At 43.8% G+C, this 25,263-nt stretch overlaps 1 protein-coding gene across 1 annotated transcript in view; it reads right to left on the reverse strand.

Annotated features, from left to right (window-relative positions):
• Window positions 1–426: 426 nt before the first annotated feature.
• Window positions 427–25,263, reverse strand: part of LOC145413189 (SWI/SNF-related matrix-associated actin-dependent regulator of chromatin subfamily A containing DEAD/H box 1 homolog) — a 97,233-nt gene continuing 72,396 nt past the window's right edge. Inside the window, exons 5-6 of the mRNA XM_080282915.1 lie at window positions 18,321–18,427; window positions 427–912 (exon numbers count right to left, since the gene is read on the reverse strand). Coding sequence (XP_080139041.1) covers window positions 776–912; window positions 18,321–18,427 — 244 coding nt within the window. The 3' untranslated portion in view covers window positions 427–775. The remainder of the gene's footprint in view (window positions 913–18,320; window positions 18,428–25,263) is intronic.

Consider the following 25,263-nt stretch of genomic DNA (forward strand, 5'->3'; position numbering starts at 1 on the left):
CAGGGCCATCATCACAATCGTATTTATTAAAAAGACTTGCTACTTTACATAAAAACACTAACAGTACGAAGATCTTACAACTCAGTACTGTATACATACCTTGACATTATAAATATGGAATTAAGTTAATAACATAATGGGTACATTATGTGCAAAAGTATGGAAACATACTCTGCCTTTGGTCAAAGAGTAAAAGAAAACAAAGATAACTCATCAAGCTGCTCATTTTCCATAACAGAGACTACAATTTCTGTTGCTTAATTGTGTATCCTAAGGTGAGTATGAGAATGTACTAGCTACCACAATCAAACATCTGCCAACAATTCCCTGCCAGCTATGTTTTTTTTTTTTTTTTTTTTTTTTTTTTTTTTTTTTTTTTTGGTGTGTGTGTGTGTGGCAGCAATATGGAACACACAACAAAACAGTATGAGACGGGAGGATACTCTTGGATGTTAGGGGAGAAAGAAGAAAAGTGTAAGGCAGGATACAATCCTGGCACAGAATTGTCAGCAAAATTTTGTTCATGGTAGTACATCTTGACTGTTTTAGTCCTCTTGTAGAGCAGCAAGCTAAGGCAACCCTGTGGGATGAGGTAAAGAGGAAATGAGAGGAAAATGAGTAATCAATATGATACTGTACACATAAGATGAAGTACGGACAGCAAGATGAAAGAAGAAATGCAGAAGATGGAAGAAGATCTATAAAGATGGAGGAGAAGGAATGCTGAGACATGCTAACATCTGTCCCGCCACATCTATCAAAGGTGTCTTCCTGCCTATGAAGGTTCATCCTCTGCCTCATCGTGTACCTCCAAGGGTTCACCTGCACTAGAGGAGCCATCTTGCTTTAACTGTCCCAGTCCTAAGGCATCCTTCAGTAGAGACAGCACATCACCCTTCTTGTGTGTGTCTTCTGTTGACAAAAAGATGTACCATTATAAACATCCATATACCATAATGTGTGCAGCTGAGAACTGAGTAAAATGCCTAGATAACAGGTATGAATGGAACACCCATAAACAGACTACACTTTCATGACTGGGCTTCCCTCAACTAAACATAAATGTCTAGTACAGCCAAAATTAATAATGTTCCACACCATGTCAATGGGTCACAATGGGATGAACATATATTCCTTCAGCTGCAATTACGAAGGTGGTAGGTGAAGGCATCCATCATCCACTGACCTGATGTAGTGCTGCCTACTTCTTCCTTCATGCCTATCATTCTTTTTTGTCTGTCCTTCTCTCTTCCTGTTACTCCCATCCTTCCTGTCACTATTTATTACCTGTACTCTTCGTTTCCCTTCATGTGGCTCTACACTAAGTGACAGGCCAAATGGTTCCCTGTAACTCAGGAAACTATTTACTAGGTGGTAACCCAATAGCCAAATACAGGGTGATGTGGAGCCCATTAAGATGCCCCTGATGACTGGGTGGAGAGACACAAATGTGGCACACACACATGAAACAAATCTCCACATTAATCCCCATGCCTTGCTGAGACAAGGCACTGTCAGTGACATGGGAACATCAATTCACTGCACAGGATCACCCTGCAGGAGTGGCTGCTTTCCTCAGGTTGATGGGTCTTCTCAATAAGACTGACTGAGGTAGAACAACTACAACAACAACAACCACAGCTATGAAACTAGATGGTAGGTGATCATGCTGATATAAGACATGGGGGTAACAGCTGTTACTAAGTAACCCTGGTCTGTCTGACTGAGCAGGCACATCAAACGCAGGCAAGTAAGTGCCCCTCCAGGGTCAACCTGTGCAGTGGCCTGATGTTCCCTTAAGTTACACAATGCATCAACACAGCCAGATGCAGGAAAGAATGTGGAGGTTTGGTTCCTAGATAGATGCTGCACTTGTTTCTCTCCAACTAGTTAATGGGGCACCATAATAGGCTTCACTTCACCCCATTATATGACTACAGTATATGGCTACCATTTGGCACTGTAAGTGGATTCCTGGGTTACATGAAACCATTAGGCTTGTTAATCAGTGCAACACCACCTGAAGTGGAGAGAAGTGTAATATAAAGTGACAGGAAGGATGGGATATAGAAGAGAGAGGAGGGCAGACACAAAAATGAACAGGTAGGCAGAACTACATCAAGTGAGTGGATGATGGTTGCCACCACATACCATCTAGGGGTACTACGTAGTAAAAACAACAACAGTAATAATAATAATAATAATAATCTCATTTCTGTGTTCTTTCTTAGAGCAGCAGTGTCAGCCTTGACACAACGCTGAAATTCTCAGAGTCTGGCTGAAATTAAATAAATACCATGCAAGGTACTGTAGTTGTTAAGTCATATACAATAATCATTAGGAAATTATGAATCTTGGGTACAGTTGACATACTGAGTAAAGAAAGATAAGAAAACTAAGTCTTCTCTAAACAGTCATGCATGTTAACTATTAAGGCCAACTAATATAAAGAAAAGATCTGACTATAACACACATACAGTATTTGGTTTACATATGATTATTATTAAATTCAGAGAACGATCTTTTTCAAATACGCAATGAAGCCTCCATGGAAAGAAACAACAACAACAACAATAATAATAATAATAATAATAATAATAATCTACCAATCTATCTACTGCCAGATGCCTCAATCCCGTAAGGGATGAACACAAACTGCCTCCATGTTGCCCTGTCCCCCACCATTTCACTGCCCTCCCCCCAGCTCACCTCCCACTCTCGTATACCTCTCCATCATCCATCCACTCACTGTAGTGGTACTCTATTTCAGCGTAGCTCTACAATGAGTGGCAAGCCAAATGATTTCCTGCAAACCAGGAAATCATTTAATATGCTGGACAGTAACCTTATAACTAACTAGCATGCGTTCCCTATGTGCCAGGAAAGTGGGTTGGTGGAGGGTTAGTGCCCCACCCCAGAGAACAACTAATAATAATACAAACAATAATAATAATAGTAAAAATAATAGATAATAATAATAATAATAATAATAATAATAATGGGGTAATAAAAGAGGTACAAGGTAGGGTAGTGGATGTTGGAGTGGCCCTGGTGAGAGAGGATAGTGTTTGGAAACTCCCTGTACTGTTGTTTGCAGATGATACTGTGTTGTTGAGTGAAGACGAAGGGGAGCTGCAAGGCTTGGTGGATGAGTTTGGGAGAGTGTGTAAGAAACGGAATCTAAAGGTGAATGTAGGGAAGAGTAAAGTGATGGTCTTTGAGAGAGGTTGTGTAGATTAGATATTCATTCTTAGATCTTTAGTGGAAAAGTTTCTAGAGAAGGGAAAGAAGTTGTATGCGGCTTTCATGGATTTGGAGAAAGCATATGACAGGGTGGATAGACAAGGATTGTGGAAAGTGTTAAGAATACATGGAGTAGATGGGAAGTTGTTGAATGCTGTGAAGAGTATGTACGATGGTGCGAAGGCTGCAGTGCGTGTAGATGGTGAACTAAGTGAATTTTTCTCTCTGAAAGTTGGGTTGAAACAGGGATGTGTCATGTCTCCATGGTTGTTCAATCTGTACATGGATGGGGTAATAAAAGAGGTACAAGGTAGGGTAGTGGATGTTGGAGTGGCCCTGGTGAGAGAGGATAGTGTTTGGAAACTCCCTGTACTGTTGTTTGCAGATGATACTGTGTTGTTGAGTGAAGACGAAGGGGAGCTGCAAGGCTTGGTGGAGGAGTTTGGGAGTGTGTGTAAGAAATGGAATCTAAAGGTGAATGTAGGGAAGAGTAAAGTGATGGTCTTTGAGAGAGGTGAAGTCAGTGAATGTACAGCGAGGTTGGATGGTGAGGAATTGGAAAATGTGAGTACGTTTAAGTACTTGGGTAGTGTGATGAGTAAGGATGGAGGTTTGGAGGGTGAAGTGCTTGAAAGGGTACAGCAGGGAAGAAAGGTTGCTGGTTCTTTGAAAGCAGTGATAAGAAACAGGGAAGTGAGCATGGAAGTGAAAAAGTTTCTACATGACAGTATTGTGATACCCACTCTAACGTACGGAAGTGAAGCTTGGACGTTGTTGGAAGGACACAAGTCAAGAGTGAGAGCAGTGGAAATGAGTTATTTAAGAGGTGCCTGCGGAGTCCCATGGAGAGACAGGCTGATGAATGAGGATATAAAGGAGCGTTGTGGTGTTGATGTGGATGTGATAGGAAGCGTTATGAGGAACACACTGAAGTGGTTTGGCCATGTGGAAAGGATGGAGGGTGAGAGACTGACAAAGAGAGTGTATGTGAGTGAGGTGGAGGGGAGAAGAGGGAGGGGGAGGCCGAGGATGAGATGGAGGGATGGGCTGGAGAGGTATATGAGAGAGGGGGGTGTGAGTTGGGAGCAGGGCAGTGAAATGGCAGGGGACAGGGAGACTTGGAGGCGATTTGTTTGTGGCCACCCCAAACGGGATTGAGGCGTCTGGCAATAGATAGATAGATAGATAATAATAAAAAATAATAATAATAATAATAATATAAATACTGCAATAATAATGATAAATGCATCTGTCAATTTACAATCAGGTTGCATTTGGGGAAGAAAAGAAAAAAGGTTATTTAAAATATCATACATCTTAAATGTTATAAGAAGGGTTCCACTGAAATATGTCAGGTGGCCAGCTGGGGATACTGTTGTGGCTTTACCTAACCTTCCTGTCATACTATCATTTATAAAGGCTCCAACATGATTGCATCATCCGCCTTGACCAATTACTGGCAGCTCTCCATTCTGCTCAATCCCTGGCAGCCTCCCTATTCAGTCCCTTATCCCTGAGGTAATACTCTATGACCACATCCCACATTTTTCTTCATCAGCCTCTTGAAACCATACCCCCAACATTCACATTTCTCACATTCCATACCCAATTGTCATCCTCCATCCTCCAATCCTGCCAGAACCATCTCAATCTACTCCTCCTCATCGCAACACCAGTACATTCAAATCCCATCCTTCCTCCAAACTCTTCAATCGTACTCCTTGCGCCCCAGGCCTCGCATTCATGGATGCGCTACACATCCATCTAATCACTGTTATTTCTGTATGTCTGAGTCTATGAATATCCTCTTTATTCACTGTCCACATCTCACTACCATATGGCATTACACTTTTAACACATGTTGCATACAAAGATCCATTAGCATGAAGAGAGAACTCTCTCAATGTAATGCGAGGCAGCAGCTCCCTGAACTTCCTCCAACCAAATGCAACAATATGACAGTGATGCCACTGCACCTGAGGAATGCCATTTAACACCTAGAAGCAACAATATGGTGTGTACTTGACTGATACCATCACAACACCAAAAGTCATTGAGGCTAAAGGCTGCTGTGGGATGTCATGTGAGGCATCCAAGTGCTAACTTTGCAACTGACTTTCCTCTAAAACTGACAGCTTAAGAGTCAATTTTTCTTAGCGAGTGCAGGAGCTTGAATCCACATTACCATAATAGGTTATGTGTGACAAGGCTGCACCATGGTTGCATTAGACCAAGCTGCATTACACTGTCTCAGTTGGAGGCTCTAGACTTCCATCAGCCACCAAGTCACTCGATTTCTTTCAGGGGCAGGGGCAGGGGGCAGGTTGTACAAAAGAGGAAAGGAAATGCACTCAAAAATGGCTCTGGAGAACTAAAACATGGAGAAACAAAATGAGACATGTAGGCACTCATACTAGATGAAAAAAAACATAAGTGAACACTGATAGGTCTCTATGGCATATAGTTAGGCTAAAACATACAAAAGCATCCTAGAAGAGGTTAATGGGTAGGTAGAGGCTTCCCTGATGAGTTACCATCAAAGATTCTCTTCTATACATGCAATTTAAATCACAGGAAGCCTATTCTGCACCTGGCATGGATATACAGCTTTAAGACAATAAAGGTTTTATTCTAAGATTCGCCAATTCCCCTCATTTCATCTTCCTTTCCCAATCTAAATACCAAACACAAAGAAATTTAGGAACTTATTCACAAATACAATTATAGGTACATCTCGATATACGATACCCCTAGATGTGATACCCCAGCTTAACAACGGGGGTAGAAATACCACCTTACCCCACCTAACGATGGCCAAATCCTGGTTTAACGATGGGTTTTGATCCCCCCCCCCCCCAATTTTGATGATATGCTAGATTAAAATTGTGTGTTTAGGTTGATTTATAAACTGTTTTTAGACTTAGAATAATGTGTTTTAGCCACAGGTGGGGTGAACATTGTCGTTCTGGGGTACAGTTTACCGAGCTTGATTTTTCCAGACTTATATTTGATGACTGCCAGATTTTATCTGTTGGTTTCAACGAGTTATTTACCAGTGTTAGGCGACCATCATCCACTCACTTGATGTAGTGCTGCCTACTTCTTCCTTAGCCTTTATCATTTTTTTTCTGTGCCTGCCCTCCTCTCTTCCTATTTCTCCCATCTTTCCTGTCACTACTTAATGCTTTTCTTTCCGTTACATGTGGCTTTACATTGAGTGACAAGACGAATGGTTTCCTGTAAGCCAAGAAACCATTTACAACACTGGGTGGTAACCATATAACCAAACCATACGTGCTCCCTACGTGTCAAATGGGTTGGTGGAGGGTTAGTGCCCCTCCCTGTAAAACAAATAACTCAGAGTCAAAAGGCCACCCTGTACGGAATTATGGCGTCTGGCAATAGATAGATAGATAAGCTTAGGTTAGCTTCTTTTACAGCTGTTAGGCCATTGAGATTGGCTTTAAACTTGTTTTTGGGCTAATTTGGGTGGGTTTAGAACTTGGCTGGGGGGTAAACCCAAGGCTCATAGACACATCCCTCTACTTTACATGTTAAATCTACCCCGAGATATGATACCCCGCCAAATGATGGGTTTTTACTTGACCAATTACATCGTTAAACCGGGGTATACCTAAACACCATTAAGGCCAGGGACTTGTGTTAAGAAAGGAGGTTGTGCATATGTAATTCCTATTTCAGACATAAAGATCCACATAAACATACAGTGAGTCTTCGATATATGAAAGGGATAGGGATCAAAAAACTTTTCGTAATTCGAAATTTCGTATATTGGAACGATTTTCCCCATTGAAATACTGTATACATATAAGTGGGAGGATGCGTCCCAGGACCCCCTCGGACTCTCCACCTAAGCTTTACCCCCTCCCCATTTTGAAGTAAGCAATACCTGTATACAACTGTAGAGAAGGAGGTGGCCATATTCTTGTACATATCCTTTTTCTTCATCACAGTCCCAACGGTGGAAGGCTAAAGCAGGCCCAATCTCTGAGACTCCCTGCCCCTCCTCATGGGGTCTTATAATTTCCAATTTCTTTTCCAGAGTTAGAGTATGGTGCTGCTTCTTCTTTGCAGCAGGCTCCACTGATGCTGGAGATGATGTAGGGCACTTGGGAGGCATGGCGAAACAATACGAAAAGGTGAAGAGCTGCAAAAATAACCTCATGTACAGCGAAGCTGTGAGGAGAAGAGGGACGTGGACTCAACTGAGAAGCGCGCAAATATTTGTTTACCAGAAAGAAGTTAGTTTGTTTTCTCTCAGCTGCTGTGCACTGCACCCATTTTGAATTTTTCATACAGTATTCCATTAAACCCTTCATAGCTACCGGCCATGAACAACACTTTACTGTTTTGTTGTCAGTGACATTGAGTTAGGGCGTCCTATAAAAAACTGTGAACAATTATGGGAAGGGAACGAAGGTCACTGGTGTGTTTACCCCAAGTAGTCAGGCATTCTCTTCACGCAAGATGCATTCGCCGATGTTTACATGCTTATGTTACATGCACCCTAATTTTGAGTAAGTTTCTTTCAGCAAGAGAACATAATTTACCACCCTCAAAATAGTCAGAAAAATATAGAAGACAAACTAGAGGAACATGAACTGAATTGGTAAGGTCTTTAGGCTGTATGCTTACACAAAAGATTATAGGTTTTACAATTTTAAGAGACGATATGGAACAAAAATGTCTGCTAATCAGAAAAAAAAAAAATTACTCTTTCGTCCCACATGTTCTTGTAGGTTAGAATTCAGTTCCACATTCTTCATTTAGTATCGCTCTTCCTAATATATTTCGGACCGAATGAGCACAGTTATTTTTGCTCCTTAAAGTTGGTGCACATTTACTGCTCATTCTTTTGTTCGTTCTTATGTGTATGTGTGAAAGAGAGATGACTGATACAAACAATATTGTATTCCATTATCGCTTTCATAGCTGCTGGCCTTGAACAACGCCTTACTGTACCGGTGTCAGCGACGTTGAGTTAGGGTGAGCTATAAAAAACTGCGAGCAATTATGGGAAGAGAACGAAGGTCACTGGTGCGTTTACATGACCCTACTTCACCATCCCATGCAGTCAAGGCGTTCATAGTTCATTTCATCCCAGATGTTTTCGCTGATGTTTACATGCCGCTGTAACACGCATCATAATTTTATTAATTTGTACACAAATCATAGCAAACCACAGGATGGGTTTAGGGGAAAAAAATAGTAATAAAAAAAAGTCAGGTGTGCCAGACGAGTCTTTTCACGTATGTAAGAAAAAGAAATTGATTTTAGTACTTTGAAAAAATGGTCCCAAGGCCGACCACTGGAGCACGCAAATTTCTGAACCCACAGCCATTTAGGGGGCTAAACATAATATTTACTTTAAGCAGTAAAAGCACCTTACCACATCAGTTCTTCCTGACAGTCTTATATTTTTCAGATTATTTCTGGGTTGGTAAATACAGTAAATGTTTCTTGTTAAATCTGTTTCCCCGTCATTTTTAGCTGTTCTGGTGAGACAACTCTTGTTTATTTCGTTAACATAATGGCGGAAAGGACTGTTCTTTCCTAAGTGTTTAACTAAACCTGGCCTAACCATGCTTATCTGTACCTAATAATTTAACCTAACCTAACCTCTAGTTGGGAAATTGGGTAACGATATCCACCTTTGAGCACGTTGAGTTTCTTCACTGTGCTGGAAACGATCGTAGGGGAAAGTGACGATAATAACAGGGAGGAAATTTTTCAGCAAGAAAAAGTAATTTGCCAAACTGATAGTTGTCAGAAAATTACAGAAACAAGCTGGAGGATTATGAATTGAATTGGTAAGGTCTTTCTGCTGTTTCAAGTATACAATGAAAGCCACAAGTATCTTCCCAAAGTCTGATGAATATAGGGTGGAAAAATCGAACCATTTGAAACATGCACTAGCAGAAACAGGGTTTTCATTGTATTTCGCCTGGTGTAAATTTCCTTCAGATAGAACTGGGAAGATAGTTGTGTCTTTCATTGTACATTTACCGGTAAATCAATCAATCTAACAGTACTTGTGTTTTGTTTCCGCTGGATTAATCGTGATTTCAGACTATTCAGGCACCTCTTCACACCATATAGGGCTATCTCTGTATTTCCTTCCGTATCAATTTTCGTATCATCAACAGATATTTTCGTATTGTGGAATTTGTCCTATATTCATCGCTTTTGTACCATCGAAAATTTGTACTTCGGGTTTTTGTATTTTGAAGACTCACTGTACATGGTACAGAGGGAATGGAGATCGTGCTGAAAGGAGCCTGATTGATTATGTATTCATAGAGAAATCGATCTGGGAAGTGTTGCTGATATGAGGGCAGTGAGTGGAAGATTTGCAGGTTTGTCAGACCATATGATTGTGGTATACAAGATCAAGCTGAGAGGGGTGAGGACCAGAAGAGAGAGGAGCATTCAGGGAGAGAGACTGAAAGTCAAAAAGCTGAGGATCAAAGAAATGGCAGATGATTACAGAGCCAAAGGGAGTTGGAATCAGTGAATTGGAATGAAATGGATCTGGACAACTTGTGGAATGCATATAGGGACTGCTTAGTTAGGAATGCTAGAGCGGTGTATGGTATGGCAAGAATAACAACGAAGAAGAATGGTACGGCATGGTGGGATGAAGAGGTTAAGAGAGCAGTGAAGGAAATGAGGAAGAAATGGCCAGAGTGGATACAGGACAGGGCTTTAAATGAAAGAGGAACTGAATACACTGAGAGAAAGAAGCACATAAAAAAAATGGTGAAGAGGAAAAAGAATGAGGTAAATGATGATCTTGGGAGAAAAATGAATGCAAATTACTCTGAAAACAGGAAGTTATTCTGGAAGGGGGTGTGGAAACATAGAAGTGACACTGGAAGGAAGTGTGAAGGTGTAAAGGATGTATGTGGTTGATTATTAACCCATGGGTATGAAGTAAGGACCAGATGGAAAGAATACTTTGAAAGTCTGATGAATGGGAATGAAGGAAGCAGAGCAGCTGTAAACATGATTGGTTTTGGGGTTGTGCAGAGAACGAATGCAGTGCCAGGAAACATGACATTGGCAGAAGTGAAGAACACTGAAATGGCTGAAAAATGGGAAAGCAACTGGAGTTAGTGAGGTGTATGCCGAGATGATTAAGTGTAGTGGAAAGAGTAGAATTGAAGTGCTTGTTAGAGACATGCACGAAGGCATGGATGAGTGAAACTGTCCCAGCAGAGTGGAAAAAGGCTATGATTGCAACCGTGTACAAAAATAGTGGTATGTGAAGGAAGTGCAAGAATTATCGTGGCATAAGTCTGCTGAGTCTTGTAGGGAAAGTGTATATGAAAGATTTACTGTATTATAAAGAAAGTAAGGGAGATATCAAAAGGCCTACTGAGTGATGAACAGGGCGGCTTTAGGAGTGGCAGAGGATGTGCGGATCAAATATTTGCAGACAGATAGTGGAGAAGGCTTGTAAGGAGGACTATAAGGTGTATATGGCATTTATGGATCTGGAAAAAGCATATGACAGTGTAGACAGAGAAGGATTGTGGACAGTTTTGCATAAGTGCATTGTAGATGGTATGCTGCTAGGTGCCATTAAGGGTTTTTATGATGGCAGTGAGGAATGTGTAAGGATAAATGGGCATATATGTGCATGGTTCACGATCAATGTGGGTGTGTGGCATGGCTGTGAGATGTCCCCATGGTTGTTCAACATATACATATGGATGGGGTGATGAGGGAGGTAAAATCAGGTATAATGAAGAAAGGGATGGCACTGGTAATGAATGGTGATGGATGGAATACTATATCTCAAATCTGACACATGCAGCGTGCTGATGATGCAGTACTACTTGCAAATACCAGACAAGAGCCTGGTAGACTAATGCAGCGTATTGTATATGTCTGCGAGCATCGGGCCTTGGGAGTAAATGTAGAAAAGTGTAAAGTGATGGTTACTGAAAGAGAGAGAGGGTGATTCCCAGTATGATGTTATGGCGAATGGAGGGAGACTGGAATTGGTAGGAGAGTTTAAATACCAGGGTAAAGTGATTGAAAAGAGAGAAAAATGTGCAAATGAAGTGGAAAGTAGAGTGACACAAGGAAGGAAAGTAGCTGGTGCTACAAAGGCCTTCATAAGAAACAGAGGCTTGAGTGTGGCAGCAGCGCGAGGGTTACATGAAGGAGTGTTACTGCCAACTTTAACATACGGGTGTTAGACAATGGTGTGGCATGAAAATGAAAAGTCAAGAGTAAGAGCAGTGGTGATGGGACCGTTGAGGAATGTATGTGGAATACAGAGTGGATTGGATTCGGAATAATGTGATTTGTGAAAGCTGCAGAATGAGGAAGGCTGTGGACACCAGAACAGAAGAGAGTGTACTGTACTGAGTTGGTATGGTCATGTGGAGAGAATAGATGACAACAATGTGGTGAAAAGGGTATATCTGAGCAAATTTGAAGCAGGGAGGAGGCAAGGTTGGCCAAGAAGAAGGTGGAGAGATATGGTGGATGAGTGTTTTGTTTTCGTTTTTAAAGGCTCCAACATGCTTGCATGCATCGGCCTTGGTCACCTAATGGCGGCTCTCCATGCTGCACGATCCATTGCAGCCTCCCTGTTCAGTCCCTTAACCCTGAGGTCACACTTAATGACCTCGTCCCATGTCTTTCTCAGTCTACCCCTCGTAACCCAACCCCCAATATTAACACTTCTCACCTTCCTCACCCAATTATCATCCCCCATCATCTCCACATGTCCAAACCATCTCAATCTACCTCTCCTCATCACAACACCAATACACTCCAGTCCCATCCTACCTCTCAACTCTTCCATCGTAAACCCAGCCCCTCCAGGCCTTGGACGCAGGGACGCACTGCACATCCACCTAATCATTGTCATTTCTGTACGTCTGAGCCGGCGAATATCTTCCTTCTTCACTACCCAGGTCTCACTACCATACAGCATTACACTCCTAACACATGCTGCATACAAAGACCCCTTAGCATGTAGGGAGAGTCCTCTCAATGTCAGGAGAGGCAAGATCTCCCTGAACTTCTTCCAACCACTTCTCACCATAGCCACAGAGCTAGCTCTAGCCTCACCTCCAGCACACAACACGTCTCCCAAATAACAAAACTCTTCCACACACTCAAGAGATTCACCAGCAAGTTCAATCCTTTCACAGATGACAATCTCCACCTGCTCACCCCGACATGCCGTACACATAAAATCAGCATTATCTCGCAGTCTACCTCTGATACCACTACATCTCTTATGCACCCATTTATCACAAACACCACACAAAATGGAATTACTTCCCACGCCCTTGTGGCAAACTGCACATGGCCACTCTCCCTCCTCTCTGACAGTACCGTCACCAACCCTAGATATCATCACTTTTGCTTTATCTGCATTTACCATTAAACCCTTGTGCCCCATACCATCTCTCCACTTCCTAAACCTTTACTCTGCCTCCCTTTTGTTCTCTGCAATCAACACCAAATCATCAGCATACAACAACTCCCACGGGAGTCCGTTTCTAAAGTCAAGTGAAAGGGCTTCAAGTACCATGATAAACAACATGGGACTCAAGACTGACCCCTGATGCACACCAACATTCACAGAAAACTCATCACTCAAATCTCCATTCACTCTTACCTGGGTGTGAGCACCCACATACATAGCCATAACCACCCTAACCAGCCACTCTTCCATGCCAAGCTTTCTCATTGCCCACTTCACCACCTCTCTAGGGACTCTGTCAAAGGCCTTTTTCAAATCAACAAAAATAAAATAAAGATCCCTTCTACCAATATATTTTTCTTGAAGCTGTTGAACAATGAATATAGCATCAGTGGTCCCCCTACCTGGCATAAACCCAAACTGCATCTCATCAATATTCACTCTTTCTCCAATCATACCTTCTAAAGCTCTCTCCATTACCTTCATTATCTGATCTAAAAGCTTTATACCTCTATAATTTCCTCTTTCCAGGGCATCACCCTTCCCTTTATACACATTTACAATTACACTCTTCAGCCAATCATCTGGGACAACACACTCATAAATGATCCTATTAATCAGGTCAGTGACTAAACTAACCCCTATATCGCCTGAGGCCTTCAACATTTCGGCAGTCAACCCAGACACACCTGCTGCCTTCCCCACCCTCATCCTGCCTATTGCCTCAATCACAGTAGCAGTATCAATCAAAGGCCAAGGGCCAGACCTGGCCCTTGGCCTTTGGATCTGCTGGCTCCAAACCTTCCCTGTCCCAGTCAAACTCCTCATTCAACAACCGGTTATAATGATCCCTCCATGCATCTTTAATATCCTCACTGTTCACCACTACCCTTCCTTCATCATTCTTCACACACTGCTTACCTATAATATCCCGATTATCCCTCTTCACTTGACCTGCCACCCTAAATATATTTTTCCTTTCCCCATGATTTAGGTTATCAAGTAATAGTCTCTGTGACTCTGACTTTGCCCTGTATACCTCTCTTCTAGCCCTACGCTTGGCAGCCAAATATTCCTCTTTGCTACCACCCTTCTTCCATTCCCGGAAAAGCCTTCTTTTCTCCTTAACTGCAGCTTCTACACCCTCATCCTACCACCAAGTTACTTTATGTCTTGGTGGTTCTCTTGTCCAACCACATGTTACATCAGTAACTCTCAAGATATTGTTCTTGAGGGCTCTGTACTGTTCATTAACGCCTCTGTCTACAGCTCCCTGTTCACCCACCACTCTCCTCAACTCGCTATAGAAGGCATCCCTTACTACTTGGTTTTTCTATCTATCTATCTATTGCCAGACGCCTCAATCCCGTCTGGGGTGGCCACAAACAAATCGCCTCCAAGTCGCCCTGTCCCCTGCCATTTCACTGCCCTGCTCCCAACTCACACCCCCCTCTCTCATATATCTCTCCACCCCATCCCTCCATCTCATCCTCGGCCTCCTCCTCCCTCTTCACCCCTCCACCTCACTCACATACATTCTCTTCGTCAGCCTTTCACCCTCCATCCTCTCCACATGGCCAAACCACCTCAGTGTGTTCCTCATAACACTTATTATCACATCCACATCCACACCACAACGCTCCTTCATATCCTCATTCGTCAGCCTGTCTCTCCATGTGACTCCACAGGCTCCTCTTAAATAACTCATTTCCACTGCTCTCACTCTTGACTTGTGTCCTTCCAACAACGTCCAAGCTTCACTTCCGTACGTTAGAGTTGGCATCACAATACTGTCATGTAGTAACTTTTTCACTTCCATGCTCACTTCCCTGTTTCTTATCACTGCTTTCAAAGAACCAGCAACCTTTCTTCCCTGCTGTACCCTTTCAAGCACTTCACCCTCCAAACCTCCATCCTTACTCATCACACTACCCAAGTACTTAAACGTACTCACATTTTCCAATTCCTCACCATCCAACCTCGCTGTACATTCACTGACTTCACCTCTCTCAAAGACCATCACTTTACTCTTCCCTACATTCACCTTTAGATTCCGTTTCTTACACACTCTCCCAAACTCCTCCACCAAGCCTTGCAGCTCCCCTTCGTCTTCACTCAACAACACAGTATCATCTGCAAACAACAGTACAGGGAGTTTCCAAACACTATCCTCTCTCACCAGGGCCACTCCAACATCCACTACCCTACCTTGTACCTCTTTTATTACCCCATCCATGTACAGATTGAACAACCATGGAGACATGACACATCCCTGTTTCAACCCAACTTTCAAAGAGAAAAAATCACTAGTTCACCATCCACACGCACTGCAGCCTTGGCACCATTGTACATACTCTTCACAGCATTCAACAACTTCCCATCTACTCCATATATTCTTAACACTTTCCACAATCCTTGTCTATCCACCCTGTCATATGCTTTCTCCAAATCCATGAAAGCCTCATACAACTTCTTTCCCTTCTCTAGAAACTTTTCCACTAAAGATCTAAGAATGAATATCTGATCTACACAACCTCTTCCCTTCCTAAAGCCTCCCTGTTCTTCTCCAACTAATTTCTCTGTTCTTTCTCTAACTCTGTCAATAAGTATCCTACCATACACTTTTCCTATTATACTAAGAAGACAAATGCCCCTATGATTACCAAACACTTCTTTTTACCCTTTTCCTTTGTACAAGGGAATAATTATACCTGACTTCCAATCCTCCGGAACTCTACCTTCCTCCCAGGCCAATCTGCACATCTTCCATATCCATTCTACTACTATCTCTCCCCCATGCTTCAGCATTTCACAACACACTCCATCAATTCCTGGGGCTTTCCCCAATTTAACATTCTTCATTGCTTCCAAAACTTCTATCCTATTGATTTCTTCCTGTCTTCTCACCTCCCTCCTTCTCCCAGCCATTCCCCAGCCACTTATACTCGCATTACTTCCATCCTCTATGTTCAACAATTCCTTAAAGTGTTCTCTCCATCTGCTCACTTTTTCTCCCTTCTCCACTAGTAATCTACCATTTTTATCTTTCACTCCCCTGCTAACTTCACTTCCACCCTGTCTTACTCTTTTCACCTCTTTCCAGAACATTTTCTTACAGTCCCTCCACTTTACATTCAAATTCCTTCCAAATTCCTCATCCACTCTCTTCTTACTAATCTTTTCACCTCTCTTTCTTTCTACATATAACTCTCTCTTCCGCCTCTCAACTTCTTCCACGCCCCTATTTCTCATCTATTCATTGTATGCTTTCTTCTTTTGTGCCACAGCCTGTTTCACCTCTTCAGTCCACCACGTTGTTCCTTGCACCCCCCTCCGTCTTCTCTTCCTTCCACACACCACATCACGTGCTGCACATATTTCTTCTGTAAATATCCTACACACACCTTCCACGTCTCCCATCTGCTCCAATTCATATTTGCCCAATCGTTCCTCCACTTCTCTCTTATACTCTGCCTTTTTCTCATCCTCTTGTAACCTTTCCACTCTCCTTGCAACTGCTCCTTCCTCTCATCTTTCCCTTCTTCTATTCCTCCATCTTACTTGAATTCTAATTCTGGCCACCACCAAGTAGTGGTCAGAAAGTCCACTCCCCCAACCTCTATAAACTCTTGCATCCATTACGCATCTTCGCATCCTTTCATCCACACACACATAATCAATCATTGTCTTCCTTTGATTCAGTTCACCACCCACCCTTCTCAACACTCGCCATGTATACCTGTGGATCATTTATGCCTGAAGAGGGTATTGGCTATCACCAACCCTCTCCCAGCACAAATGTCCACTAACGCACTCCCATTCTCATCTATCTCAGCAGGCACACCCCACTCACCGACTATTCCATCCACCTTCACATTCCCAACTTTACCATTCATATCACCAATCAAAAACACTCTCTCATTCCTTCCAGACTTTTCCATGCACACTTCTACATTTGTCCAGAACTCTTCTCTCACTCTTCCAGCACGATCTTGCGTTGGCGCATACACACACACAATCGCCCACATTTGTATTCCAACTTTCAACTTTACCCACACAATCCTTGACCCAACTGATCCATACTGTCTTATGCTCCTCTTCCATCTTTTACTCACAACTATACATACTCCTTCCTTTGCCCTCTCATTCTCACCTACTCCTGCACATATACCCCATCCATACTCCCATTCTCTCACACTTTCTCCTCTCCATTTTGTTTCAGTTATTCCACATACATCCACTTTCACACTCTCAAGCGCCTGGACAATCTCTCTCTCTTTCACCTCAACATTCGCTCCCCTTACATTCCACGTTCCGATAACCATGTCCTTTGTCAGGTCCTTGGTCGTCAACGTTTGGTCAGTCCTTGTCCGAGGCTTATTGTTTGTTTTTTTAGTTAGCTGTTTTCTGGGGAGGGGCACTAACCCTCCGCCAACCCTTTTAGTTGCCTTTTACGACAAGCAGGGATACTGGGGGAGTATTCTTGAAAAAAAAACCTACCCCCCTACCCCCTACCCCCAGGGGGGTTTTCAGCTTCCATATTTTCCTCCTAGGTACATAAGTCCTCTTTTTCATCACTTGTTCTTTAAGCACCATATCACAAATCAATAGTTTGTGCTGCTGAACACACTCCTCACTTCCTATAACTTTAACATCCCTCACTAACCTCCTATCGGCCCTCCTAACCATAAAATAATCTATCTGACTGCTATTTCCCCCAGACTCATACGTGTACGAGGAAGAAAGGTATGGATGTTGGTGAGGCTATGGGACTGACAAGAGATTGAGGTGGATGGATGAATTTTGTGTAGAGAAGTGCAAGACCGGGGATTTGGCACCCCTTTATAACATGACAGCGTTCAGATGGGACTCCATCAGATAGGTATATATGAAGCTACTGTACGTGGTGAAACCTTCCAGTCTGTCAAATGGAGCCAGGATTCTGTGGGCTTGAATGATGAGTGGATGGAAGTGTGGCCCACTGAAGTGGGCAAACTTTGGCTGCCTGGACGCTGCTACTCTTCATCCCGCCCTAGGGTGGGAAAAGAGGTCCGGATGATGATGATAAGGCCATGGACAGTCATGGGCATTTCCACCATACCTCAGAGCTCAAGCAACATAAACTCCCAACCCCTAGAAAGTCTCATAGGAGTCTTTATGATGCTCACCCAAAACACAGGAAAAAGGGAAGATTCTTTTCAGTTTGATGAAACATTCATTTTTTTCCCTCACATTCTTGTCACACTGCAAAATACTTTCTCTTCCCCTAAGAATGCTGAGATTTCCCTTAGGGAAGAAATTTGCCCATAGTTATGAACATCTGCTAGAGAGGCAAGATGGAGATGAAGAACAGATTCAGACACAACTGATCATGAGGGCAGCATGTGGGAATCTCCTGAGGAAGATGCTATGGTGAGTAGGAAGGTTCACCTCTAGGGTATATGAAGTGCTTGGTTGATATGATTAACCAGCATCGGTGCAATACTCTCTTTGACCCGAGTGATTAGGAGATAGAGGAGTCTAATACAAGCTTGGTACAGATACATAACTTTGCAGGCACTTAATCCTTTGAGTTTATAAATGGAAGAAAACTACAGTACAGTACCTGCAAGCCCGGTGACATCACGCTCCAACTGCAACTTGTCCTGGCCTATCTGCAACATGCCCTCCTCAATGGTCCCCTTGCTCACCAAACGAATGATTTTCACAGGGCTGCGTATAAATAAGTAGAATTGATATACTAGGTATATCCATAAAAACCTCCAGAGTTACCAACTAATACTGCTGACAGGCCAGTTTCCATCAAATATCCAGAACCTGCTGTATGGAAAGTTGTGGTATTATGGAATTCTGTTACATATGAGGACTTAATGTACTTTCAGCCATTACCAGGGATATTTGTCATTCTTTCTGCTGCCAGCTACCTAACCTGTTGTTCATGCATGACACTTCCCACAAAATTACCACCAAGGATGTCAACTCATCACCATTCCATTATACCAGTTCAAGCCACCTTCCCTCATGTACTCCTTCTCTTTAACTCTCCAACTCTTTCATGATCTTCATTTCCTCATTCTCTCTTCTACTTCACTTTCCAACAAGATCTGTTAATATTTGCTAGCTCATGCATTACATATCGTAGCTACATCCATACTATTTCAACATATAAGGTACAGTGTGGTACTCGTTAAAAATAATCACAGGTAACACATGAAAGCAATATCAAATCATATCTTGCTTGATATAATCAAGCTGTGATCTGTTCTCATGGAGAATCATACCATTATTTGGTAGTAGTAGTAGCAGTAACTGTAGTAGTAGTAATAGTAATAGTAATAGTAGTAGTAGTACTGGTGGTGGTGGTAGTAGTAGTAGTAGTACTGGTGGTGGTAGAAGTAGCACTAGTAGTAGTAGTAGTACTAGCAGTAGTAGTAGTAGTAGTAGTAGTAGTAGTAGTAGTACTAGTTGTAGTAGCAGTAACTCTAGGTTCATCTGAAACATGAACCCAGTGGCCTGCAGGTTTAAACTGCCCTCCTTCTGCAGTCCACCATGGTTCCTTGAGGGAATAGGGAAGTGGCTAAGGGACATTGGACATCTGTATGGCAAGGTAGATGAGCCAACTGGTCATACTGGTGCCACCACACGAATGCATCCCTCTCCAGCACCCCATCATTGCAAAAGTTCATTATTGGGAGCTACAACAGTTTCGAGCCAATATGAACCCCTTTCAGATACAGTGATCCCTCCACAAGCACGGTTATTGTGTTACCCAAGGGTACCGTGCATTTGAGGCCCGTGGCGGCTCAATCGGTAGAGAGGTGACCTGCAGTCCTACCAGACCCAGGTTCAAATCCCAGCTGGGGCAGGGAACAGTTTAAGGATTTGAATTTCATAAAATCAGACCAGAAGACCTGCCGACATGTCGTAAAAATACCCTCGCGAATACCAATACACCAGTCCTGTATGAGACAGTCCTAGCATGTATTCAATATGGACGGTGGGTGTTAGCACCAAAGTGGTGACACGTAGAGGTGTATGGTATGTAGGTGGACTACTGGGCCTTGGGAGCAGGCTATGATGCCTATGCCCAGAGCAACACACACACACACAAATTATGAGCCTTTTTAACCCATTAAAATTATTCTAATGTGTTAAACAACCCTCTAACCTAACCTCAGTCTACCAATTAACCCTTTAACAGCAGGCATTGTTTTGACCTGACTGCCCTCCCCCCACAGGGGTTCCAGCCAAAATGTAAACAAACTTTAAACCTTTATAACTCAAACAGAATAAATCTAGAGCGAAAAATAAGGTACCATTAGAAAGTACTAACCTTCGGCTTTACAATGATGTAGGTTTCATTATTTCGTTGACTATCACTGGATGGGCAGTGCCATTAGAAGTGAGCGATCTAAAATCACTATTTTTCGCTCACACACCATTACCAAATGCCAACCTCATTCTGATGATAATACTATAAACATATATGAACACTGCACATACGATAAACACCCACTCTGTGTTCACTGAGGCAGGTAAAAGGCACTGTAATTGCCCGCACTTCACTGCCACATCAGCACTGTTGTCACTCACAAAGCTGGACAGATACTGATGCGTGTTTGGTCAGGGGTGGGGTGGGGGGGCCCAGGGGGTGGGAGGAGGGAGGTGGGGGTCGGCTGGAGTGAAAGAACTTAATAGCTACTCTCCCTTGAAACAATTGGCGCGCGGAAAAACGCGCGGTATTCAAAATATTCACAAACATTCCAGAATGACACCCACGGTTTGGTCCAGTTTTTGCAATGTCATTCTGGAATGACACCCGCGGTTAAGGGGTTAAAGACTCTCTATGACCTCACCTACAATACAGATACAGCATGCTTTCTAAGATAAAGCAGATATAGGCTAATGCAGCAACATTATAGAGGCTGAAAGCAATAAATCAATGGTGCTGATGCTGCTGTGGCAGAGATTCTTGGAATGACAATGACAACAGCAGCACAACAATAACAAGCTGTGGGGACCTGGGGCAATGCTACTATAATCCACATGATTTAAGTGAAGATGATCACATTACCACTTCAATAAATTATGTAGGATATTATCAGAGTTTCAGGGAAGTGATACTATACATCATACACAATTTGAATAAGGTAGTCATTTGGTTTAACCTTGCCAGCATGAATCATCCACATCCTATCATGGATTCTTACTTTAATTCTAGCAGCCAAGCTGATCTATGTCAGAATATTCCTTGATCCCTCCTCAGGCTCATACTGGAGAGACAAGATTCTTCCCCAGTTAAAACTCTTGCTCATATTAATAAAATTATGAGGATGGAAAATGTGAGTAAGTTTAAGTACTTGGGTACTGTGATGAGTAAGGATGGAAGTTTGGAGGGTGAAGTGCTTGAAAGGGTACAACAGGGAAGAAAGGTTGCTGGTTCCTTGAGGGCAGTGATAAGAAACAGGGAAGTGAGCATGGAAGTGAAAAAGTTATTCATCCATCCATCATCTAATCCTACGTTGCCCCATGAGGAGCGTAGGAGCCCGGGGCTAGGAAAGTTGGTCCTGGTATTTAAGAGGAGAGTGACCAGCCTCACTCATCCCTGAGTGGCATTACGTGAGCAATAAACCCCAACCACCCCTTGGATATAAACCTTCACCGGCTCAATCCGATTGGAGCACCTTTATTACCCACTAAACCACCAGGAGCCAAAATTTGGTTATATGGTTACCACCCAGCATGGTAAATGGTTTCCTGGTGTACAAGAAATCATTTGGCTTGTCACTCAGTGTAGAGTCACCCACAGGCAGAAGGAAGAGGAAATAATGAAGAAAAGAAAGACACAAGAGAGAGTGTAAAGTCACCCACAGGCAGAAGAGGAAAGAATGAAGGAAAGAAAGACAGAAGAGGATGGATGGAAAGAAGGATGGAGGAGAGGAAAGGGCAGACACCCGAGAGCAGCACTACATCAAGTGAGTGGATGGTGAGTGCCCTCACCAACCACAAGAAAAAGTTATTACATGACAGTATTGTGATACCAACTCTAATGTATGGAAGTGAAGCTTGGATGTTGTTGGAGGGACACAAGTCAAGAGTGAGAGCAGTGGAAATCAGTTATCTGAGAGAAGCGTGTGGAGTCACATGGAGAGACAGACTGACAAATCAGGATGTGAAAAAGCTTTGTGGTGTGGATGTGGATGTGACAGGAAGCGTTAGGAGAAACTGGAGAGGATGGAGAGGGAGAGACTGATGAGGAGAGTGTATCTGAGTGAGGTGGAGGGGCAGAGAGGGAGGGGAAGGCCAAGGATGAGATGGAGGGATGGGTGGAGAGGTATATGAGAGAGGGGAGTTTGACTTGGGAGCAGGGCAGTGAAATGGCAGGGGACAGGGTGATGTGGAGGCGATTTGTTTGTTGCCACCCCATGTAAGGGATTAACCCCTTAACCGCGGGTGTCATTCCAGAATGACGGCGACAAAACTGGACCAAACCGCGGGTGGCATTCTGGAATGATCGTGAATATTTTGAACACCGCGCGTTTTCCCGGCGCGCAAATATTCTCACGCAAGAGTAGCTGTCAAGTTCTTTCACGCCAGCCATCCCACACCTCCCTCCTCCAACCCCGAGGGGACCCCCCCCACCCCTGCCCTGACCCGCGTCAGTCAGTATCTGTCCAGCTCTGTGCGTGATAATGGCGCTCCGTCCCGACTCATCGTCGCTCGCTTCCTCCTCTACAATGTTTAGTGCTAGTGTTCCCTCTACCTCTACACCGGTAAAGGAACTGCCGACGGCGAGGCAGAAGGGGTTGAGCACTCCTGAAATTAGAACTGAGCTGGACAAAACAGTAAGTACTACTCTTGATTGTGGCAGTGAAAGTGACACACTCACAGCAAGCAGTGATGATTTGGCAGTGATTGGTGGTGAACCATTTTCCATTGATAGTGACAGTGATGAAAGTGATCGTGTTGATTACCCCCCCCCACCCCCCACATAAACATGGAAAGGAAAGGCTCCGATGGGCAAATATGGTAGTGCCCGGGGGAAGGGAGTGAACGGCAGGCGCTCGGCTCCCACACCAGGCCCTAGTACGCATTTCCCATCAATTTCCCGTTCCCCTAGCCCAATTGCCCTCACATCATCATCATCATCATCTGTCGTGCCCTCTCCTCAGTCTACATCATCTGAGGAGTACGAATTACCAAAGCCTGCAAAGCGAGGGAAGGCAGGCCGTGCAGGCAGGCCTAGAACAAAGGGGATGCGTGGCAGTTGGAGGGCAAAGCTGGGCGATAAGTGAGGCGATAAGCGAGGTGATAAGCGGGGTAGAAAGGGTCAAGTTTCACCACGCACCAGGTCAGAACCCCCCCCGCCTGCCCCCCGCTCAGTTCCCTCACCCGCGCCACCCCCCCACTCACCCCCCTCCCCGTTGCCTCCTGCCTCACCCACCTCCCGCTTGCCTCCTGCCTCACCTCCTGCCTCACCCATTGCCTCTACATCAGCTCCTTCTCACGGGGAAACGAGTGGAATGCAACCTGCCCCTGCCACTGAACCACGCACAGGGCAAGTTGATGCATTTGTTTGGACTGACGGTGGAGATTTCCAGCCACACAATCCACCGTTTGATATGACAAATGCTGGAATACAGCCTGCCTTCCCATGCAACGCAGGTGATGAGTTTGTTGATTACTTCCTGGCCTTCCTTGATGATGAAATTGTGCAGCATGTCAGCGATGAGACCAATAGGTATGCAACTCAGTGTGCAGCACAAGGGCTGGGACCTATTGGCTCGCCAAAGCAAGTGTCGTGGTTGCCTGTCGGGATCAGAGAGCTGTATGTTTTTTTTGCACTCATGTTTTTGATGCCCCATATAAAGAGACATGAGTTGGAGGAGTACTGGCTCGTGGATGACATAACTACTATCCCAATATTCGGGAAGTATATGTCACGGGATCGGTTCCGACAGCTGCTTGGATACCTGCACTTCGCTGATAATGACAACCCGTCCCAAACTGACCCTTTGTGGAAAGTGAGGGATTTCCTCAACAAGATTAGGGATCGATTTATGCGATTTTTCAGGCCTATGCAGAAAGTCGTCATAGACGAGTCCCTGGTATTGTTCAGAGGACGTCTCAAATTCAGGCAGTACATCCCCAGCAAACGCCACCGCTTTGGGATAAAGTTCTTTGTGCTGTGTGACTGTGAGACGGGGTATATAATGGATTTTGTCATTTACTCGGCTAGCACAATGGATGTGAACAGGAAAGACCCCCTTGGCTTCTCTGGCTCCGTTGTAAAAGTGCTGATGGAGAGGTATTTTGGTGGTAATCATGTGCTGTACACAGACAATTATTACACAGCACCGAAACTCTCCAAATACCTTGCTGAACACGGCATTGGCACTGTTGGCACTGTACGGAGCTATAGGAAAGAGTGGCCTAGTTTCCCCGAAGCATCATCATCATCCAGGGGAGATGTTCACCTGAAGAAGTCAGACAAGCTTCTTGCGATCAGGTGGCATGACAAGAAGGTTGTCAATATGATCAGCACCATCCACAAGGGGGAAATGAAGAGAACTGGGAAGGTCAGCTACAGGACGGGAGAGCCAATCATGAAGCCTGATGCCGTCATTGATTATAATGTAAATATGAGACTCGTTGATAAGTCTGATATGATGATTGGCGAAATAGACTGTCTCAGGAGAAACACCCGATGGTACAGGAAGGCTTGCCTGCACATGCTCGATATGTGCATGCTCAATGCCTTCATTCTTTACAAGACACAAGTTGGGGGCATAAGGCAACCATCACTGAGACAGTTTTCCAAGACTGTCGTGCAGCAGCTACTTGAACGATTTGGTCAGGTGACGGCATTGATCCCGAGGCGACACTCTGACACACAACCTGACCGTCTTGAGTGCCGCAATTACATGAGCCGGCACCAGCTTGTGAAATTGCCTCCTAAAGCAGGCGGCAGGTTGTCACAGAGCCGCTGCAGAGTATGTTCAACCACCACACGAAGGCCTATGACGAGAAAAATGAGCACACACCAGTGCCTTGAATGCCAAGTCGCTCTATGTGTAACTCCGTGCTTTGCCGAGTACCACTCTCTGAGTAAATACTGAAAGTGACAGTGATATATAGTGATGCGACAGTGACGTGCTTTGCCAATAATTGTATAATGGATAATGTAGTAATAAGGGATATTTTGCCTAGAAAATAAAGGAAATATTGGCCAGTATAATAAGTGATATTGTAATAAGAGAATCTGCGGCACTTGTGGAATTCTGCGGCACTTATGTAATTCTGTGATGCGCCACTGACGCAATATAGTAATAAGTGCATTGTAAATATAATGTACATTGCCCATATTATATGTAAAATAATATTAGAAGTTAGAAAGAATGAAAAGATCGCAGGAAACGTCAGTGAGCGGGTGCCGCCGCAGTGAAGTGAGGCGCAGCCGCAGTGAAGAGAGGGCGCAGCCGCAGGGAAGTGCCTTTTACCTACCTCAGTGAACACAGAGTGGGTGTTTATCGTATGTACAGTGTTCT

The sequence above is a fragment of the Coenobita brevimanus genome, chromosome 95, assembly GCF_032717465.1.
Source record: "Coenobita brevimanus isolate Jiangsu-jjx chromosome 95, ASM3271746v2, whole genome shotgun sequence".
In the NCBI taxonomy this organism is placed as follows: Eukaryota; Metazoa; Arthropoda; class Malacostraca; order Decapoda; family Coenobitidae; genus Coenobita; species Coenobita brevimanus.